This window comes from Leptopilina heterotoma, unplaced genomic scaffold (assembly GCF_015476425.1).
Source record: "Leptopilina heterotoma isolate Lh14 unplaced genomic scaffold, ASM1547642v1 Lhet_260, whole genome shotgun sequence".
NCBI lineage: Eukaryota > Metazoa > Arthropoda > Insecta > Hymenoptera > Figitidae > Leptopilina > Leptopilina heterotoma.
The window spans coordinates 951,129-974,645 of NW_025110970.1; the positions used below are offsets into that span (position 1 = coordinate 951,129).

The 23,517-nt window shown below is 30.5% G+C and overlaps 1 protein-coding gene across 2 annotated transcripts in view; it reads right to left on the reverse strand.

The window, feature by feature from the left end:
* The window catches only part of LOC122503412 (protein outspread-like), an 88,459-nt gene extending 65,714 nt beyond the window's left edge, over positions 1-22,745 (reverse strand). For both annotated transcript variants that reach the window (XM_043613934.1, XM_043613935.1), the window contains exons 1-2: positions 22,725-22,745; positions 11,622-11,810 (exon numbers count right to left, since the gene is read on the reverse strand). In XM_043613934.1, coding sequence (XP_043469869.1) covers positions 11,622-11,780 — 159 coding nt within the window. In that variant the 5' untranslated portion in view covers positions 11,781-11,810; positions 22,725-22,745. The remainder of the gene's footprint in view (positions 1-11,621; positions 11,811-22,724) is intronic.
* Between the last annotated feature and the right edge of the window lie 772 nt (positions 22,746-23,517).

A 23,517-nucleotide genomic window follows, 5' to 3' on the forward strand; every position in this document is an offset into this window, starting at 1 on the left:
AAATAAATTATTACGGAATATTTATTGCCTTTAAACTTATAATTATGTTAACATTATTTAATTAAATTACATAATATATCCAATAGTTTTTTCAAAATAAAATTTGTGGATTAATAAAATATGAAAGTTAGGAAAAAAAATACTTTTTGTGCATTTTTATTAACAAAGAATGTTTACTCATTTCATTGTAAAATTGAAGGAGTTTTAAAAATTAGTTATATATGCTATATTTTGTAAATATTTTCGTTTTGAAGAAAAAATAAAAGAGGTAAAAGAGGAAAAAATAAAAGAGTTTTTCGGTGCCTGTTTTTTTCGTATAGTTTTATTGAGATAGAAAGATGGGGGATTGAAAAGTGCAGAAGAAAAATTTAGAGATCTCAAATATTTTCCACAAAATTTCCGAATGTCAGCATTCGCCGCGTCAGTTGCTCTTAAGTATTTGCTAGAGTCGAATCTACATCTTTCGTGCTAAAAATTTTTTTTGTGTAAGTGAAGTTTTAAAATTGTGAAAAATTTATGGATTATCTTTAAAGAATACGTATTAGACAGGTAAATAATATTTAATAACAATAAGTTAATAGTAACTGCGCTCCCTTGATCGTAATGAGCGAAATGGAATGACTAATTATTGAATTAATAAATCTTTTAACAACTTTTCAGAATGTTATTGGATATTAATCTCATGAAAGGACAAGAAAGTGGATGAAAAATACAAGAAAAATGGTCAGCGATGCAAAGTCTGACTGATTGATAAATAACAATAGATTTTAATGGAAATTATTGTACTTTAAAAAATATTTTATCATATATATTATAAGAAAATAAAATAATATTGTATTATATTATTATTATTATTATTATTATTATTATCATTATTGTATATAATAATGTATTATAACTTAAGATTACCTTAAGTATTGCAACTAATAAAAAATATATATTAGTTTTCATTTAAACACATGGTTTTATTTTTAAGTAAATATATAATAAAATTTAATTTAATCCACATAATCCTGAAGAAAATATACCAAAAATATAGTATAACAATTACAAACATTTGTGAAATTTCTCTAATGGCACGGTCACACCTCGGCTGCCTGCCTGCCTGCGCAGGCAGCCGCCACGAGAGTAAGAGAGAGGAGACGAATAATTTAAATTGTCTGACTCTCTTACTCTTATGTATTGCCATGACGACCTGCAGGCAGGCAGGCAGGCAGCCGAGCTGTGACCGTACCATAAAACTCTAGTAAAAATCCATCAAAATATTGTAGGGAACATTCACAAATATTTAAGGAAATTTCATTAAATTTGATTGAAAATTCACCACAAAATTTTAGGAAAACGTTACCAATATTTGTGGATTTTTTCAAAACTGTTGTTGAAAATTCACCAACAAAATTACAGAATATTCATAAAAATTTGTGAAATTTCCACAAAATTTCCTGGGTAAACTTTTCACCAAAATCTTGGTGAATATTTCACAAAATTTTGGGGAAAATTTTCCCCAGAAAATTTTGGGACATATTCCACAAAATGCCTTCAAAGTTGCGTCAACAGAATTTTGGGGAATTTTCACCACAAAATTTTTTACAGTGTATTTAAATTTATTGCTCGAGTCCGCCTGAATATTAGGCGGAGTCGACTGATATTCAGGCGGACCTCATACTTTTCCCTAGTAAGTGCTTATGTATGCTATATTCATAACCTCTACTCTATGCATTATTCGCAACAGATTTCTCTCCGTGTACGCATTTTAATTCTGATACACTGAGAAAACTGGAGAGTCAAATTCAGAGGTTCAAAAAGTGTATGTTTCCTTTGCTTATGAAGAGAGTTAAATAGTCCTTCTAAAATAAATTTTGAATTGATAATGGAAATCTACTTGTAGGGTAAGTGTACTAATTCCTGCGGTATTTTGGTCAAGACGTCTTTTAACTATAAAATATAATTTTTATATTGATCAAATTGAACTTATGTCTTATTAAATTTGTAGTTTGTGTTATTAAGATATGTTTACAATAAATAACATCTCTAAAATATAATTTATTTTAATAAATTTAATGAATTAAAAATAATATTCAATGCGTTTAATTCTGCGCGTTTGAGTCAGTTGCTGCGCATCAGTTGCTGCGCGAATTCAATTCCTGTGGGTCAGTTTCTGCGCATAATTTTGTGCTTATGTGTATAATACCGCAAACTACTATGAAATCAAAATGGGACAATGATTTTAATCAATGTTTAATTGAATAGAATATAAATTTATTAAAAATAAATATATATCATATATTAACAAAAGTAACAAATAATTTCTGAATTATCACATTTTTGAAACATTTAGTTAAAACTTAATAACAGAATTCTTCCTTAATTACTTTATGTATTTATTAAATTTTCTTTAGTTTTTCCTCCATAATCTTCATTTTTTCTTTCATTTTCATAATTTTTTCTTGCTCTTTTTCAAAATAGATAGTCTATTGTAACCAGTCTTAGTTGATTTTCTGAGGGCGCAGAAATTAAATCAAGCCCAAATTCTGTGTTAATTACTACTCTTAAAAATAAAATATAATAACAGACAAAAATAAAGTAAAGTTTAATTTTTCTTTTAAAACAAGGTTTTCTTTATCTAAAATCATCATAATAATAACCACTTTAAGTCTAAAAACAATAATAAAGCCTTTTTTATGTAGGTATTTTTGCACCGCCAGCAAAGTTAGCAATGAAAATAAATAAAACCTTGCACACGTCAACTTTTAATTAAAATAAAATACATAAATATTAAGTTTTGGTATATACTTCCTATATCTATTTTAAAACTTACATCGTTAAGTAATTTTTAAAAAAAATTTCAAAATTATTTGTGCCCTGAACAAATGTATTCACTTAAATTATTAAAATGCCGCAGAAACTGAAGCACCCGCAGCAATTGACGCACTTACCCTATATTCTCTTCCATTATATCTGAGGGTTAAAAGTTGCGCAGAAAATGTGTACGATCTGGTGCGCGCGAAATTATTTTTCTGACATTTTATCAGGAAGGAAGAGTAAAGTCCAACGCACAATAGGTTCGCGAAAGTCGTTAGCGAACGAGACACATGAGATAGACAAGGACACAAATATATCTCTGTCCTTTTCTAACTCATGCTTTGCGTTCGCGAACGACTTTCGCGAACCTATTGTGCTTAGGCCTTAAAGGAGCATTCAGACCTCTGCAGACTGCCTGCCTGCGCAGGCAGAAGATCGTTCACACCTCACTTTTCCCGTTGAAAAATGAGGGAAGATTTGAATTTTAATAGATATTTAAATCTTCCCTCATTTTTCAACGAGAAAAGTGAGGTGTGAACGATCTTCTGCCTGCGCAGGCAGGCAGCCTGCAGAGGTCTGAATGCTCCTTAAGGGCATTTGAACCATTATGACGTCACGGCTTTAGAACAAATGCTTTGCACAAACTATGACGTCATAATGGTTCAAATGCCCTTAAGGAGACCGAACTCTGTGTAGAAAGCGCTTTAAAAATCTCAGAGAAATATGCACGAAAAGTGCCAGGCTCACTGCGTTCTAGTCGACCTCCAATTAAGTTGATCATGCGCATAAGCTGTGTTGTGTCTCTGTTTCTCGTAAAAATTGTGCGAGTGAGATGTAAGATCTAATGTTTACATTTAGCCCGCCTTAGTGAGATACATACATATACAATACATTTCGTTTTAATAATTATTTATTTATTTTATTTAAAAAATGTCGTGTTGTGTGCCAGGATGTAAAGAAAGAAAAAGAGTCTAAAAACATTAGTCTCTTCTATCCTTCTACGGATATACTCCTTCTAAATATACTCTAGTTATAAACACAATTCTTCTTAACCATTTTTGCAAAATTTTTCCCTTTTCATAAATATATTATTAAATTATTTTGAAAATCTAAATAATATTACAATTGCAAATAAATAAATTTGCTTTTAAAATTAACACTGTTTAAACTATGTAATATTTACCTTGACATAACCACACTTTTCATCTATGCCAACACTGAACTTTAGTTCAATGCGCATGATCGACTTAATTGGTGATCAACTAGAACACAGTGAGTCTGGCACTTTTCGTGCATATTTCTCAGACATTTGTAGAAGCAGAGTTCGGTCTCCTTACTCTTCCTTCCTGGTCCCTCCAGATGTTTAGTCCAATACTCCAGTTTTCTCAGTGTAGGGTGATTTGAATTAAAATCAATTTAATTATGTCCAATATCATAAAATTTGTAATCATTTGAATTCCATTTATGACATAAATATTGCTGAAACTTTAATTCATTTTAATAAAAAATAAATAAAATGCATTAAAATGACTGCACATATAACCAAAATTCACAATGCTTGTTATTCCAAACAAATGTCATTTTTTAAATTTTGTGTAATCATTTTAAGGGGTTACGGCACCATGAACGCCTAAAATTTTGAGTGTATTTCAAAAATAAATTTTGTCAAAACTATTAAAGATACAACTTTCTAATAATTATACTTTAAAAATACATATGGGCAATTCCACGTGAGTTTTAAGTCGACCTCTTAAAATCGGCCAAAAATATATTTTTTTTTATTCTGTATCGAAAAAAACAGATACGTATTTTTTTTATTTTTGTTTAATTGTCCAAATTTTCGAGTTATGAATTTTCGAAATTTTGGACTTTTAATTGTAGACCTATATTCAGTAGCTTATAAGTCCGAAAATATTGAGTTTAGGAAAAAGTTGTCAAAAATTTTAAATTTTTTATTTAAAAAAATTTTTTTTTAAACAAGTTAAGTTTTTTTAACTTTGGGCCGGATTTTTTTTTATTTTTTTAAAATTTATTTATACCTTATAATATAGAGAAGATTTTTTAAAAAGTCCCGAAATGGGCCTGATGTGTTAAATGAGTTTTAAAACATTTTCAAAAATCATTTGCAAGCATCACAGTGGGATTTTTTTACAATTAACTTTTTAAAATGGTCTACAGCGTATAATTTTTAATCTATTTGAGTGTTCTTTGTTTTTAATTAAAGGGTCTACGCTGTAGACAGTTTAAAAAAGTTATTTGTAAAAAGAATCCCACTGTGATGCTTGCAAGTGATTTTTGAAAATGTTTTAAAACTCATTTAACACATCAGGCCCATTTCGAGACTATTTGCAAAATCTTCTCTATACTATAAGCAAGAAGGCTAGAGACAGGAGGTGAAACTTCGGTAGTGGGGATGAGTCAAGAACCTTTCTTTAACCAGGCGTATTTCGTTTCGAAAAGTCGCCGGCGCGGTGCTTCTGCACATCACTCACACATTCAAACTCTTGTATACCGTGTGTTTCACATGTGTATGATATGATTTTAATTTGAGGTTAACTTTAAAGTGCAATCGAGACACAATGTGTGTCATAACGGATATATATATATATATATATAATTATCCTTTAGAAAAAAAGACATGAGTGAGAAATCTCGAATTTAAATCGAAAATAATCGAATGTACTCTCGCAGTTATAGCAATGAAAATGAAACATAGAAGGGCACACTCACATTTCCAAATGTAAAGAAATATAGTACCTTAAAAACTCATACATAGTTAGAAGATGGAGCTAGAGTCGCTCTTTTCAATATCATTATGAAGTGGCAATTTTTATTTTATTAACTTAACTTTAGAGAAACTAAATAAAAATTTAGGTAATTTTAAATGAGTCACAATAAACAATTTAATATTAAATAAAAGGAACAATTTAAATAGAAAAAGAGAAGAAAGTAAAAAAGTCGACCGCGAAGCGGTCGACGAAGCGCTAGTATAGAAATAATAATAATTAAAAATTCCGAAAACGTGCTGTGTGAAAAGTTAAAATAAGAAGAAAAAAATCTCGATGGTATTATTAACTATGACTCTATAGTTAATCTTAATCTAGTAAAAGTAATAAGGATTCCTAATCATTAAAGTTAGGATCGCTTGGTTGATTCCACAAATTCAAGCCTGGCAAAAACAACCCTGCAAATCCTAGTCAAATTGACTAGGATTTTAGTAATTTTGCCTATTTCCATAATGCGCACGCGTCTGCTTCTGTTCTGACAGTGTTTACCTTTATATCTTCCGCGTCATTTATCGTGATTTCGTAAAACGATTTTTTATCATTACTCGCGTCTATTTTTTGTACATAAAATGGAGTTCTTTTGGTTAGGTTTCAATATAAATCGTCGAAATTTTTACGCACGTGGTGACAACATTTTTACTATTTTAATCGCGCAGTGTGTTTGAAAATTTACCTTTGCAATAATTTGTGTATTTAAATTTATTTTCATTTGAATGTCATAAATAATTAAAAATAAATAGTTTTTGACAAGTGTATAAAATTGTGAACTCGAAATGTATAAAACATCATCTGCTTAAGTATTGTATTTTGACTCGAGAATCTAGTGTCTATTAAAAAATTAAAATACCAAGTCGTGTTTAGTGTAGTGGTTATCGTTCCGGGTTTCAAAGTGCGTATTCGTTAGGTTCAGGTGTTCGCGTCCCCCCTGCGTCAAATATTTATTTCATAAGTTTAAATTAATTCCAAGGAATATAAATACAAAGTCAAATATAAATATGTTCAAATACAATAATTAATTTTTTTCTTTTTTCTTTTAATTCGTTTTTCTCTTTTATTTGATAATAAGAATTTGATTAGCAATTTCAAATAATTATGATACACAGTGTAAATCTAATATTATTCTCCTAGTCAATTTGACTATTTTTTCCTGATTACATCGACTAATTTTCCTGGTCACTTTAACTATGCTTGAATCTTATTACTTTGACCAGGATTCTATAGTTGGCTCCTCTCGTAACTAGGAAACCTAGCCAATTCCTGGTATACGGGTCCTAGGCATTTTTTCGGTGCAGTATCAAATCTTCATTAACTGCATATAAGGAGTAAATTTAACACAAATTTATTAAAAATAAAATAATAAGCCGCAAGAAACAGAATTTTGAGGGGACACAACTGACAAGGGACACCACTGACATTTTGCTTCATTTCTCATTTTCGAAACAGAAAGACTTTATTTTTAGGTTAAAGTCGTTGCGGTTTTTAAAGTACGTGTAATAACTGAAAATGAGATACAATAATATTTAAAAAATATTAATATTATGAACAATTTTTTGATGGGGACACCACTGACATGGTGTGCTCGACAAAGTGATACTTGCTTTCTGCCACCAACCGTACAAGTTATAGATGTGATAGAATGTTGTAATGTTTTTTCTTTACACTGAAAGAAACTTTGTTACAATATATGATAAACCCGAAAGGAAATTTTAGTATTTTATTTTTCAAACGTAGGACATTCAGGGTTGATATCAAAGATTGATATTATTTTACGAAATAGCTTTTAAAGTAACTATATTCAAGAAATTATAAGTATTATTTCTTATTTTAAATTCAGAATTTTTGAATATTGATAAAAGTATACGAAAAAACAGTTGCAACCAGTAGTGAGTAAGCAGACGCGCCCATTCGTTAATTACAAAATTTATACTAAAATTCGGAACGATTTTTTCGTAATTTGATAAAACTATTAACAAAAAATCAGAACTATAGTATATGGTCGTGACAGTAGCAGACGACCAAACTCTTCGCCAATGTTTACTCCCTTTTTTTACTCAATGATAGACAACAATGGATTTTCTAAATTTTGTTCTTAACATACACACACACACACTACCACATATAAAGCATTAAGAATTCACATTGGCAAACATACAAATACAAATACATAATTCACGATACTGTGGAAATGTGTGAGCTGTCTTATATACTAAACAGACTGATTTTTCTGCGCTTGTGAGATAGGTGAAAATATATTTAAAAATGTTTAAAACCAAAAATAAAAAATCAAACATTGTATTATTTTTTGAAGAACAATTTTTATTTAACACCTTCAAAATAACACTGTTAACTATAGTTAACGCCGTACAGACGTAATGGATCGTAGTGACGCGACGTGGCGGATTTGTTACTGCTCGTTCAGAGTCGGTTAATTCAGGCAAGACTCATTCGTTCAACTTCGGCAAGTTTCGAAAATCTCGTCAATTTTTTCTTTTCATTTTTCGTGCATTTTCATATCAACTTTATCAAAATTTGAAACTATTACGAACTTAAACAGAATTCTAACTACGGAGTTTGAAATATTTGGTTATAATACTTCTTAAAGGCGTATCAGAATTTGACATTTCGAGTTTTAAAACAATCATTTTGAATTTTGTGAAGATTATACTAAATTATCTTTTCAAATATATTATATTTCCTTATTTTACTTCTAAACATTCTTAAAAGTAGTAACGAAAATCCTTACCATACCAAAATGTCCTACACTTGTAACTAAATATACTAAAAAGTGACCCTAAAATATTAAATATTGTAACAAAGTTTCTTTCAGTGTAAGAAGCTATAACATATCACCAATACTATTAACGCTTAATAAGGCAATTATCTGCACTAGGTTATTTAAATAACAGGTATAATATTTAAAATTTTCCATAATTACTTAAAAATATGAAACTTACGGACAGGCGATTTTGATTTTTTTTCTAGCACTGGATCAAAATTATTCTGTTAGCACAATTACTATAGAAAAATATAGACTCTTAGCTGTACAAAATAATTTTTCTGATACTAAAAATGAGAGAATCAACAATTTTTATTATTAGGTAAAGTTCTGATTTCTTATAAGTGCGGACAAGGGACACCACTGACATTTTACTTCTAATTCTTCTGCCAAATTTTTTCGGAGAATTTCTAGCGACTAAGAATTATTAATTAAAGTAGAAGGAGTGATTAAGAAAATTAATTGACTTACAAAACTTTTATGTATGAACTAGTATTCAAAATTATTGGGCAGGACATGAAAATGACATTTTAATTTTAATCACCCATATATATTTCTCTAGAATATGCAAATGATTAAAGTTGAAAGAAAAAATTATAAAAATTTTGAAGAGACTTTTACAAGAGAAAAATAATTTTTAAAAATCAAATATATGCTTAATCAAAAAGTTTACTAAAAGTTTTAAAAGTTTTACTTTTCAGCATCTTAATAGTAATTATAATTTTTTCAATTTTTTTTAGGCAACTTAAATCACTTGCATATTCTAGAGAAATGTATGTAGATCAAATCTTTTCAGAAATCTTAATTCTAAATTAAAACAAGATTAAAATGAGCCTGTGAACGCTGAAAAACGTTAATTTCTTCGGGAGATATAAAAAAATTAGTATAAAATAACTGAAAATGGGGTTTTTCTTAAATATCTTATTGAAAAATTAATATTTTGTTGTTGTTAATAAGTCATTTTTTGCAGAATTTTATACGTTTATTGAAAATAAAAAGGAAAAAATGTTAGTTATTTTATTTTCAAAGTTAAAAGATTTTGAATAGTTATAAAAAAAGTAGCGTTCGCACAATTGAAGGGCTACATAAAATAAGGGGACGAACGCGAGGCTTGGAAGGGATAGTACCAGTCGGGTAGCAGTGACAAGCCTTGAGCCGCTCGCTGCTACCTGACTGATATTATCCCTTTCAACCACGCGTTCGTCCCCTTATTTTATGTAGCCCTTCAATTACCGTCGGTAGTGTACATATATATTTTCACCAGTGTCAAGATCGTCTATAGAGCAATAGCATCAAAAATAGAACAATCTTTATATACAACTGTTAATGTCGATAAATCTTTAATGGCAAAATATAATTGCCAGTGATGGGACGAAGCTATCAGCCCAGGAATGGCACATTATCGGCAAGTAGTGAGCGTAGCGGCGTAGCAGAGTGGTCAGAGAGTCAGGCTTCGGAGTTTAAACATTTGTTCCTGTAGGAACAAATATTGGTGGCTAATATAACAAACTCTTACAACATTGTGTAGTTGTAAATTTTTCAAAACATGACATTTACTATATTCAGAGCTGGGTAAATATTTGAAATGAATCTATTTGAAATACCTATTTGAAATGAAAAATGGCATTTTCTATTTTCTATTTCAAATAGAAATGAAACAACCATTTTGCATTTTCTATTTTAAATAGATTTACAACCTATTTTCCATTTAAAATTCCATTTCCATTTTCAGTACTATTCAATAGTAATGCAAATTTTCACTGCTGAATTAAAACCTTTCAATTAAAGGTCCACCCCCATGGCAGCGTGAAAGCGGAAAGCGTTAGATAATAGGAACTTATGCTACAATGGAAATCTTCTTATTTCCTTTGAATCGAATGTTTTTATTGGCTAAACGCTTTTCATTTTCCTTTTTCACGCCGCCGTGAGACTGGACAGACCCTTAATGCGTTATCAAAAATCAAAGATCTTTTTTGTAAGTACAATACAATCCTTCCATCATCGGCTCCTGTCAAACGACTTTTCAGCCACGCTGGAATGATTTTACGTTCAAAAAAAGGTCCATGGGAGACGACATTTTTGAAAAGCAACCCATATAGCACAACATTTTTCAGAAAGTTTGCAGCAAGTTTGCGGTGCAAAGTTCGGAAGTTTGCATGTCAAGTTTGCAGCAAAGTTTATGGATGTATAAAAATGTCTGCCCGATTTAAAGTTTGCAATGCAAACTTGCTGAAAATTTGCATGGCAAAGTTAAACTTAAATGTCTGCGCATTAGTTTTCTATGACAGTTGAGATACGTTAACGTTGAGATTTTTTAGAAAGTTTGCGGCAAATTATTCTCAAGTTTGCTATAAAATTATTTGTAAGTTTTCCGTGAAAACTTGTAGCAAGTTTGCATTGCAAACTTTAAATCGGGCAGACATTTTTATACGTCCATAAACTTTGCTGCAAACTTTCCATGCAAACCTCCGAACTTTGCACCGCGAACTTGCTGCAAACTTACTGAAAAATGTTGTGCTATGTGGGAATTGCTTTTAAAAGCAAACAAGCATATTAAAATTAAAAAATTTTCGAACTGTCAGGATACTCTAGATCTTATAATAAAAATTTTTTAAAAACCATTTTGCATTTTATATTAACCTATTTCAAATACATATTTTGCATTTTGCATTTTAAATAAGAAACAGACAACTATTTTCCATTTTACATTTTAAATAGGTTTTATGAATCTATTTGGCATTTTGTATTTTAAATAGAAATAAAGAACCATTTTACCCAGCTCTGACTATATTATATTTTGTATAAGGAAAAAAATAGAACAAATTGTAAAACATTATAGTAGCAGTACAATAGCAAATCCTCAAAGAAAAGAATTAAAAATATTTAAATAATATCAAAAAAATATGTAAAACATAATGAGGTATAAGATCAAAAATGTCTCTGAACAATAGAAACAGTGAGCCAGATAGCTACAGAGTAATAATTTTCACGAGTTTAGCATGGAAAATCTCGAAGTAGCGACTTTTGAAATTTAAACTCAACTTGTTTAATCTATATAGGAAATAATTAGATATTTTTTAAGGATTAGAGGTACTTTTTGAGGTTAGATTCGACAGTTTTAAGGTTGTAAATGAATTCTTATTTGGTTTCTAGATCAAGACACTTTATTTTTTGTGTGGCTGGGTAATTAATTCCTGAAATATTACGACATTTTAGAGAGGGAAAATAAAGAAAAAAAGAGAAAGAAAGCAACAAACCTTGTTTCTCGAGTAAACTTGAAGAACTTCGGTCCACCAACGCGTTTCCTCGCGGCAGGTACCCTTGACAAATGTGACGCCTTCTGGAGAGGTCACCGCAAGGCTGTAAGGATGTCCAGTGATATCCTCGGCTGCAGCAACTTCTAGTACTCGTGTCATGTCAACTCTTGCTTGTGGAACAGTTTCCGGCTGTAAGAAAAAATCAATTTCTTCATATTTCTTTTTATTTTTGTTCAATAAATGCGAAGTAATATAAGATAGGTTTTTCACTTCATTATATGTATAAGAAACTTGTAAAAAAATATTAGAATCTTTTCGAAAGACAAACTTGGGTATATAGGTAAGGCGATACGGAAAAATTCAAGAATTTGTGACGTAGAAGATTACTGATGATCTGAATTAATATATTTAAATATTCAATTCGAAACATTTGCAACTAACGCTTTTCTCAAAATCCACACAATCTCATCGGGGAGTTCTTCCAAGCAGATGACGTGATGCAAAACGGTCCTCTGAACAACAAACATCCAAAACGAACTTTTCAAACTTGACCGTTGAGATCCCTGGTAAAAATTTCGGACTAATTCCGGATTAAATACGGACAAATTAGTACGGATTAGTCTGAAAATTGTACGAAAAAGGTCCGAAAATGATCCGCGCTAGTCTGATATCAATCCGAACGAAAACCTGAATCCGAAAACACTCCGGAGTAATCCTGAATGTCTACAAGTTCAGTCCGTTATTAGTCCGCAACAATCAAAATTTATGTCCGGTGAAGAATTCTTCTAAAATAAGTACGGAATTATCCGAAATCAATGGGTAAAGAATACGGAATCAGTCCGCAACAATCCGAGTTTAATCTAGTTAAAAAAACTTATTCCGTAAAATGTCCGGAGAAATCCGAACTATGTATGCAAGAAATCCGGTATTAGTCCGCAACAATTTGAAATTAAGTGTGGCAAAATCCTATTCCGAAACAAGTACGCAAAGAATCCGACATTAGTCCGCTTCAATTCGGAATTAGTGTGGTAAAATTATATTCTGAAAGAAATACGAAACAATCCGAAATATGTATGCTGAGAATCCGGAAATAGTCGGCCACCCGAATCATATTGTATCCCTGGTAAAAATTCCGGACTAATCCGGGTATATTAGTGTGGATTAATCCGATAATTGTACGAAAATGATCCGCGTTAATCTAACGTTAATCCGAGTGAAATTGTGAATCCTAAACCAGTCTGGAGTAATCTTAAATGTCTATGAATTAAGTCCGTAATTATTACGCAACAATCCGAAATTATGTCTGTTAAAAAATTTATCTAAAATAAATACGGAATTATCCGAAATCCGAATTTAATCCAGTTAAAATATTTAATCCGAAACAAATATGGAACAATCCAAAATCTGTATGCAAAGAATCCGGTAATAGTCAGCGGCAATCCGAATAATATCTGATCAAAACACGCCAGTCCGAAAATAAGTCTTATAATAATATGGAACTTATAAATATATACAATCCACAGACAGTCCAAAACAAACCATATTCAATCCAATTCAAAGACTTAATCCGGAATGATTTTGGTATAATACTGAATTTGTATATTAAAAACAATTTGTATTAAATTCAGATAAATTCAAACTATAATTATAATTTCGTATGACAAAAACCAAATTAATTCCGGATTTGATCGGAATAATTTGACATTAGCAAGTTGCGTATTATCAGACTAACTTCGGACTAGATCGGACTAATTCCGGATTCACTGGTTATACACAAACCGCATTGAGTTTGAATTTATCCGGACAAATTCCGAGCGACAGAAACCTGTCCATAAGCAGACTGTTTCGGATTAGCTGCGGATTCACTGGTTAAACCAACCGGATTACTTCTGCATTTACTAGTCGCATATGATCTGACTGACGTCGCCCCGTGCAGAAATTAAAATGTGGGCCTGATAGGGTACTGGACAGTTTTCCCGATCTCTGGTGTGGCTCTGATGGGTAGAGAAACTGACCAGTGCCCGACTAGTGTGTGACGCTGTTCCCGACCAATGCCCTACTTAGGGAAAAACTGGTCAGGGCCTCGTCAGTTTTTCTTAAAATTGCCCCATTTTGTGAGGTTAATTTTATTCAAAAGAAATTACAATAAAATTACTGTAATTAAAAATATTATTATATTAGAAACATAATGAACACAACATATTTATACATAACATAATGAGGTATTATAGTCATTTTGACTAATTTAAAAGTGAAAATGATAAAAATAATATAATTTCAAGAATAGAAAAACTTAAAAATTTTTGAAAAATATAATTTTTGGTTTTATGATTAATTCATTTTTCTTTTGGAGGTTGTCGCTCCTTTCTGCCTCCTTAATTTTATAATATTAATAAAGGTTATAATTTTTGTTTTCAAATGTATAAGTAATAATTAATATTTATTTAATAAATATTTTATTCAAATTTATTAATTATGTTTAAAAAATAGTTATTAAATATTGAAGGTGTTAAATTTAACAATCTCTCTGAATCATTTTCTCACTTTAAGCTAATATTTTCCTGTGGTCAGTTTACCGGTGTACAGTTTAAATTTGTACAGTTTTTAAATTTAATTTAATGATTTTATTTTTTAAATTTGCTTGTATACAGTTTTCCAGGGTGCACTTGAACGTGGGCAGTTTTCCTGTATACAGTTGAATTTTGGGCAATTGATACCGCCCCTTAATTTATAGGATGAATTTATCATTTGGTTTGTATATATATATTATATTATTTTAATAATAATAATTATTTTATATTATTTAATTAATAATTATTAAAATTCATTAAGTATAATTTATTAATAATTGTTTATTAATTATTATTTTTTTAATTCATAATTTTTATTTTTAAATAAATGTATAATAATTAATTATTTAATAACTATTATTATTCGTTATTTATAATTTAGTTGTTATTATTAATAAATAAACTTTATTATAATATAATATTGTACTTAAAGAAAAAAAAATTATATGTATTTTCGTTTTTTAAATATATTACCATAATTATTTTATAAAGTGTTTTAAAAGAACGCGCCTTTTAACACATTAACGCCCAACTCGTGAAAATTCTTTGGTCATTTTCAAGCTACGTAATTATAAATAAAACGGTTGACAATTTATACCAGAGGTACATTTTCCAAAGGTTTTGGATGTGCTCTTTCCGATTCCGGTGTCAAAAATAAATTTCGTCCAAACCAAAATTAAATATGGCGGTTTTAATGTCAAAAAACATTAAAAAAATTCATTTTTTCAAGTTTGACATTTTTTTTCACCTTGAAAAAGTGTAAGAATAAAATTCTATTTTCAACCATCGGTGCGTAAAAATTATACACTTTCGAGAAAAGTAAAGTAGAATTTAAAATTTCAAGATGGCGGACCAATATGGCGTCAAATCTAATGTAAAATTTAAAAATTTTGGGCAATATTCTTCATATTGCCAAAAAGTCAATGAATTCGCCAAAATTTTGTTACTCGGCTGTCGGCGGTTTTCGGTGTCGCTGATTACGAATATAAACTTTATTATTAAAAATTCAAAATGGCGGAACCAATATGGCGGACGAGTTTTACAAAAATTCATCGAATTCACTTGAAACTTGTCACTCAGGGGTTTTTGGGGTCGCTGATTACGAATATGAAATTCATTTTTAAAAATTCAAAATGGCGGATTCAATATGGCGGACAAGAAACTTCAAATTTTATTCTATTGGCTTAAATCTTGTAACTCGGGGGTTTGTAATCAGCGACCCCAAAAACCCCCGAGTAACAGGTTTCAAGTGAATTTGATTAAGTTTAAAAAATTTGTCCTGCATATTGAATCCGCCATTTCGAATTTTTGAAAATAAAATTCATATTCGTAATCAACGACCCCAAAAACCCCCGAGTTACAAGATTTAAGCCAATATAATGAAATTTGAAGTTTCTTGTCCGCCATATTGAATCCTTCTTTTTGAAAATGAAGTTTATATTTGTAATCAGCGACCCCAAAAACCCCCGAGTAACAAGTTTTAAGTGAACCCGGGTAGCAAAATCCAAGTCGCTACCAGAGTACAGATCTGATGCAGACCTGTTATTCTAGATCTGGAACGGATCTGGAATTTTACATGGTCCAAACCAGAAGCAGACTTGGTAACCAATTAAACAGCTCTATCTATATGCAGGTACCAAAACTACTAAACCAATTGCACAAATAATGAAAAGTCGGTAAGGTGAAACCGATTGAGCCCTTGAACAGGTAGGAAAATAAGGATAGCGACGTACAGAAGTATATTAAGAGAAAACCGAAATTTTAACTTTGTACTGCTACAAATTTCTCTTTACTATTTTAATGATCATTCTCTATATTTGAATTAGTTAAAAATAACTAATTTTCAGAAAAGCATATCTGATTGTCAGTTAAAAATAACTGATATTTTAGTACACTCATTTAACTGATTCAATTATAATTAAATAAGAATTATTAATTAAGCCTAATGAGATTAATTAATGAGTAGCTCATAATATTAATTTTTTCATTATATACTATAAAATACCGAATATTTATTCATAACAATAATAATTTGTAATACACTAAAATATTGATAAAATTTGACCAATTTTTAGTTGTTTTTTACTGATAACCATTAATTTTGTCATTAACAATAAGTTAATTTTAACTGATTGCAGAAGTAAAATGTCAGTCATTTATTGTTAGTTAACCCAGTGATTTTTAACTGATTCAAATTTAGAGAGCACAATTAAAATATAATTGTTCTTGTCGTTTCACGAATATTTATATTTTATGACCCTTATAATGCAAAACATTTCCTTCTGTATGCTTTTTAAAATTACTTTACTAAACAGTTGGTTACTTAATGTATCTATTGGACTGAATTCAGATTTATAATTGTTTAACCTAATATTCGAAAATATTTACTCGGAAACAAATCCCTGTATTTACAATAAATTCTATAATTATTACTCTACACAAGTAATTTATGCTTACAAATTAAAAACCGAGAAATCTGAAAATGTACTATATAAACAACTTTTGGGAATTTCCCAAACGTAGCATGAGCGCGTAAAGTAACCCTGAACCGCAGGGGTTCTACCTATCTTTTCTTTCGGGTTTCAGTAAGTGAGAGAGAGAAAGAGAGTCTATTTGCTCTGCTTTTTGAATGCAATTTTTCTCTAAGCCCAGATTCTCAGACCTCCGAGATGGTCGAGCGGTTAAAGCGTTTTATCTTGCGTCCCCTACGTCACCAAAACCTGCGTTGCGATATATAGTTAGGTGCTCGAATCCCTGCGTTTAGGAATTTTCTTAATATAATTATAATCTACGACTTTAATAAAAAAAAAAAATGAAATACTGTGTTTAGGAGTGTGTATTTAAGTAGTTCTTCCAGCTTAAAATGAAAAAAAAAATTGAAAAAAATTAAAAAATAAAGAATTTAAAACATTTAAATTTAACTTAAATTTTGCTTTTTGTAATTTATTTAAAAACAATCTTATTCATTTGAAAAATGCCTATTTTATTAATTGCAAAAGATGAAAATATTATTATTGTATTTAAATTAAATATATTTTCAACTAAAAACACAAATTTTACAAAAAGCAAAGCTATTATAATAAACAGCAAAGCAATGACCAGAAAAAAGCAAGAACCCACGCTAGGTACTGTCGAACGCCTTGTTACCATACGAACAACAGAGAAAATCAAATCTGGTTATATACACGTTTCAGACATGTTCCGCGTTTCAAACCAGCTTTGGCACAGACTTGGTTACCAGATCTGGCCCAGATCTAACCAGATCAGTTACAGACCTGATCCAGACTTCAATTGCTACCCGGGAATTTTATCAATTTAAAAAATAAGTCCGCCGTATTGAGTCCGCCATTTTGAATTTTTAAAAACGAATTTCATATTCGTAATCAGCGACCCCAAAAACCCTTGAGTGACAAGTTTCAAGTGAATTCGATGAATTTTTGTAAAACTCCTCCGCCATATTGGATCCGCCATTTTGAATTTTTAATAATAAAGTTTATATTCGTAATCACCGACACCAAAAACCCCCGAGTAACAAATTTCAGGTGAATTCATTGACTTTTCGGCAATATAAAGAATATTGCCCAAAATTTTAAAATTTTACTTTAGATTTGACGCCATATTGGTCCGCCATCTTGAAATTTTAAATTCTTCTTTACTTTTCTTGAAAGTGTTTAATTTTTATGCACCGATGGTTGAAAATAGAATTTAATTCTTACACTTTTTCGAGGTGAAAAAAATGTCAAACTTGAAAAATGAATTTTTTTGTGTTTTTTGACATTAAAACCGCCATATTTAATTTTGGTTTGGACGAAATTTATTTTTGACACCGGAATCGGAAAGAGCACATCCAAAACCTTTAGAAAATGTACCTCTGGTATAAATTGTCAACAGTTTTATTTATAATTACGTAGCTTGAAAATGACCAAAGAATTTTCACGAGTTGGGCGTTAATGGGTTAACTTAAATAATTCTGTTTTAAAAAGTTAATTTTAAAAAATTAAATTTATTTACATGCTTTTAAAACGAGGAAAACTGTCGAGGCCCTGATCAGAGCCCTATTTTATATCTAGTGAACACCCCACTTAGAGTTTTGGCCAGAATTTCTGGTCATACCCATAAGATAAAAAAATTCTTAAAAATGTAGTATAATTACTCCGTTTAATTAATTTCTTCAATTGTTTATAATTTTATTATGGGAACTAATTTAAAAAACTTAATTCATTTACACTTTATTCAAACGAGGAAAACTGTCGAGGCCCTGATCAGTACCCTATCTAAAATCTAATGAACACCCTACCTGGGGTTCTGGCTAGAAATTCTAGTCAAACCCCTAAAATAAAAAAATTATTAAATAACTAAAATAATGATTGCCTTTCATTGTTAATAGCTTCTACAACAAAAAGGAATTTTAAAAACTTTATTAAAAAAAAATTTTAATAGGGAAAACTGTCGAGGCCCCGACCAGAACCCTGTTTTAAATAGGACAAAGTGGGGCATTTTCTGCACGGGTCGGACTAAACCACACTAATTACGGATTCAATAGTTATAAAAAACGGTATTGATTTCAAACTTAATTCAGGGTGAAAAAACTCCACAATAAACCGTACTGTTGCGGACAAATTGCGGATTATTTCGAAATCGGTCCGACTTTTTATTTAGGGTACCGTAAACTGGGGCTATTAGGAACAAAATTCTGTTTTCGGGTGGATTTGATGCTATCGGCGCCGTTTGTCGATAAATTGTGTTACTTGCTTTTAAAAATTGTTGCTGCGGTAACTGGCAATTCTTTTTAATGCAATAATTTATTATTAATTTACAAACGGCGGGGATATAAGGAACACAATTCTTTCTTCCGAATTGTTAAAGTGTGTTGCCAAAACGTAAGTTTTTCGTAATTTCTTTTGTTTTTTATCACCTAATTTGGTTTTTAGTGTTCATAGATGGTTCGAAATTGTAAATACATGTTGGAAGCGACAAGTCGCAAAAAATGACCAGTGACTCTATCATTGACCTCAACTGATGATACCAGCAACGTTTAAAACACATATTCGCTCTTTTAGTTTTGTTTTTATATTTGTTTTAAATTGTGTGTACTTTTGAGCAATAAAAAATAAATTCTTTAACTTTAAATACGTTTTCCAATGGTTTTTGCCGTCTTGTTCCTAATAGCCCCATTTTGTAATTTTGAAAAAATGCGTCTTTTTCGTCTTTTTTGCTTAAAATTTCAGCTTTGATTAGGACAGTTATTTAACCCTTCAATGTGCTCGCCAAGATCAAGAAAAGAAACAAAAAATTAAGGCAATATTTCAATACACAAAAAAGTTGCAAGACTTCAAAGTTGAAATCTGTTCCTAATAGCCCCAGTTTACGGTATTTACTTTTGGTAAATAAAATATTTAATTCTGCAGTCAATTTATTTTTACAAATTTACTAGTATTATTAATTATCTTGTTTCAATATTATAATTAACACTGATGTGTTAGTTTTTTGGCATTTCTTTTAGTGGCACTTCATAAATTCTATTATCCCCCAGCGTTAGAAATTTTAAGTTAATGTAAATAAAATTGCGATAGGTAGGTATATCGAAATAGTATATTAAGCAACAAGGGTATAAAGGCAGCCATTTGTTTACGGTGATTTTTGTGACACGAGTGGAGGTCGAGGGCGCCCTGAGACCGGAACAAGTGTCACAAAAATCATCGTAAACAAATAGGCTGCCTTTATTCTCGTGTTACTTACGATATTTTTTATTCCTAATGCACAAAAGTGGCGATTTCAGATAGCAGACGACAGGGAGAAAAAGTCATTCACTTGTTCGACTTATATGAAAATGGCGGCCTATTTTCTCCCTTGGGCAAAAATAACGCATGGGATCAGCGGTTATGTTTGCACAAGGGAGAAAATGGACGCCATTTTCATATGGTCGAACAAATGAGTGACTTTACTCCCTGTCGTCAGCTATCTAAAAGCGCCATTTTTGTGCATGTGGGATAAAAAATATGTTGAATGTACAATAAAGTAATAATAATTAATATGTGTAACTTGTATATTTATTTTTTTATTAACATTCACTAAATTGTCTAGACTAATTTTTGACTGTTTCGGACTAATTCCGTATTCACTATAGTTGTATACAAATCGTATTGATTTAAGATTTATCCGGACTAATTTCGGATGCCAAACACCTGACAATAAATCGCACTGTTTCGAATAAATTCCGGATTCATTAGTTAAAATTAACTGATTAATTTCGGACTTCATCGGACCAACTCCAGATTCACTAGTTGTTCACAAACTGTAAAGAGTTCGGATTTTTCCGGATTAATTTCGGGTGACAAAAACCTGACCATAAACTGCACTGTTTCGGACAAATTTCGGATTAGTTCGAAATCTGTCGGGTTTTTTAACCAGGGACGCTACCCATATTTCTCTACGATCTGATGCTCTCCTTCGGCCCTCATTAACAATCTGAATATAAAATTTCACACAGTCTAATACAATTATTACACACAGATCATACGCAAACAATAGTCGAACAAAAAGTGAGGCAATGGCCTTTTTCGATTTTGAATAATTACTCTCGCAACCCCGTCTCTCAATTTTAGGATATTTGACTGACTTTTTGAGAAGGAATGTTACGTGAAAATAATTCTCCCGTCACAATGTAATGCAATTAATTTTGGAAAAATATTTTTTTCGATCGTAAGCCCTCTTTTCTTACACGTGGTCATATATAATCAGAATTAAACGCGTACAAAAAATATTTCTCAGATTTTCTGTGAGATTGTTTAATATAGGCACCTTTTGATATTCATACTCCTGACTATAAAGAGTTAAGGGCTATAACGAATATTTCTACGTTAACGTCGAGATTCTACTTTTCTGATATGGCTTTTTGTGTAGGCTGATGAACGGAGCTGTCTACTACCCCTCACTTCTATGTATGGTTAATTTTACAGTTCCTAGAGCAATTACTAGATACCATACACTTTTTTCAGTTTCATTCCATAGAACTAATTATGGTAATAACTTTTTAATAGATCAACTTAGTTAATCTCAAATGATATTGATTTTTTCTATACTAACACCTTGAAATTCAGATCAAAACTGCGTAATGTAATCTTCGACTCGAACCAATAAAAATATAGTCAACCTAGAATTAAGTTTAAATTTGTTTTATTTTGTTAATCATATTTCTGTGATCTTAAATTTGGAAGGTTGCATATTGCCTTAAGAGCTATATCTCGGATGATTTTTAAAATAAATTTGCTTCAACATTGTTCATCGATTAAACTTGTTTTAAAAGATTCTTAAACTAACTTTCTATAAGACGAATAAGGAGAGCAAGATCTATAAGTATATTAAGAAGTTACTTGACCACTTGTGCATATGATAAAAGTAAAGGAACAAATAGATTTAGCATGTTGGTTCTAGTACAAGCGATTGCAAACCCGTCTGTATGGAAGAAGACCAATTCCAGCAACTCCGGATACGTTAATGCACTGAATGTACTTTTCTGTATACGGACAACCTTTCTGTTTTTAAAGACCGCTTTCTCGTTCGCAAATAGTAACCGCGACACTTGATCCCCATTACCACTTTTGTCACTGCAAAAACTCGTGTCTTCAAAACGTCTAGACTAGAATAAAAGTCTAATTTCAAAGACAAAGTTTCTAAAAATTGGAGACAATACGATTTTTAGGCTGTACATCAATTTAAGTAGGGGAGAGTGGGGCAATGGTGTTTTTTTAAATATCTCCTTCATTTTTTGACTTTTAAAATTTATGTTTAAAGTTTAATTTAAATGCAATCACAGCAATTGTTAGAAAAATTGAAAAAAGACATAATTTAATAGTCAAAAAATGAAGGAGTTATTTAAAAAACGGCTTTGCCGCACTCTCCCCACACACCTGTTTTTGCAGTATATCCGTAATATTTCATATATATATATATATATATATATATATATATATATATATATATATATATATATATATATATATATATATATATATATATATATATATATATATATATATATATATATATATATATATCTTTTAATTTGATAAAAGGCGAAATAATTGTGTTTTTGTGCTCCACTTCTGGATAATTAATTTTTATGGTTGTCTGATGGTTATAGTTAACTGAAAGTTGAATCAATTCCCCTACAGCACCGAAAATTTCCTGAAAGTTTAATTTATTTGCAATGTTTGGAATATTTAATGCAAAGTTTAGTAAAAATTATTTAAAGAATTAAATGTCTCGATTAAATAACTTTAATCGGGATATTTAAATCTTTACACAGTTGTCACTAAACTTCGCATTTAAATATTCCAAACATAGCAAGTAAATATTTATTAAATTTTCGGTGCTGTGGGGTTTAGTAATATGTATGAGGTGAGAATATCACACGAGAGTAAAAAACGTTGACAATATATTATCATGAATGCAGTAATAACAACAGTAACAAGTATAATTAACAAGGAGAAGTAATTCTGAAATTATTCTAGTCATTAGTAGGACTTTTCACCTCGTTTTTCTTCAATTTTATGCCATGTCTTTTCTGCAGAAATGTAGTTTAAGAAACACGTGTTACTGACCCAATGTCAGATGGTATCGTTGGCAGAAATGTGGAATGCACGGTTACTGTGGTAGTTGTAAATTTTTCTTTGCATCTGTAACAGTGCGAAATCACATACCTCGTGAATAATGGCTGGCATGAGCAATATGCAGTGTTGGATTAACCCGAATTCCGTTGCAAATGGTTATCGCTGTATTCAGTGTTTATGCATATATACTCCATTGCTTCATATTTGCCCTACAATCAACGAGTAGAACTGTGCTGATCTCAAGCTCTCATCTTCGTCGCGTTTGCCTTTCAGCCCAAAGGTCTCAAGTGTCAGATGATACGTGTCTGCAAAACTGGACGTCGGCAACTTTGCAGACAAACACTTTCCAGTATGATTGATTCAATCTGCTCTGACCTAGTTCACACCCAGCATTTTATGGCGAATTTTCAACCTGCTTATCATACACCATGTTTCGATATAATCTTATTTGAGTGAAATCAAATTTTAGTAAAAATATTTACCAATATTTTTACGGAATTACTTATAAAGATTTATTACCCAATTCGAGAATTTTTTATTTTAATAATAAATTTTGCTAACAGTAAGCATTCATAGAACTTATTGCATTTGCATACCTTAAAAACTTTATGAAATAAAGGTTTGACTAATAACATCATTATAATGATGTAGGGGCAATACAAGTTCGCTGACTTCTGTCCAAAAATCATTAATTTCATGATTATATAATATATA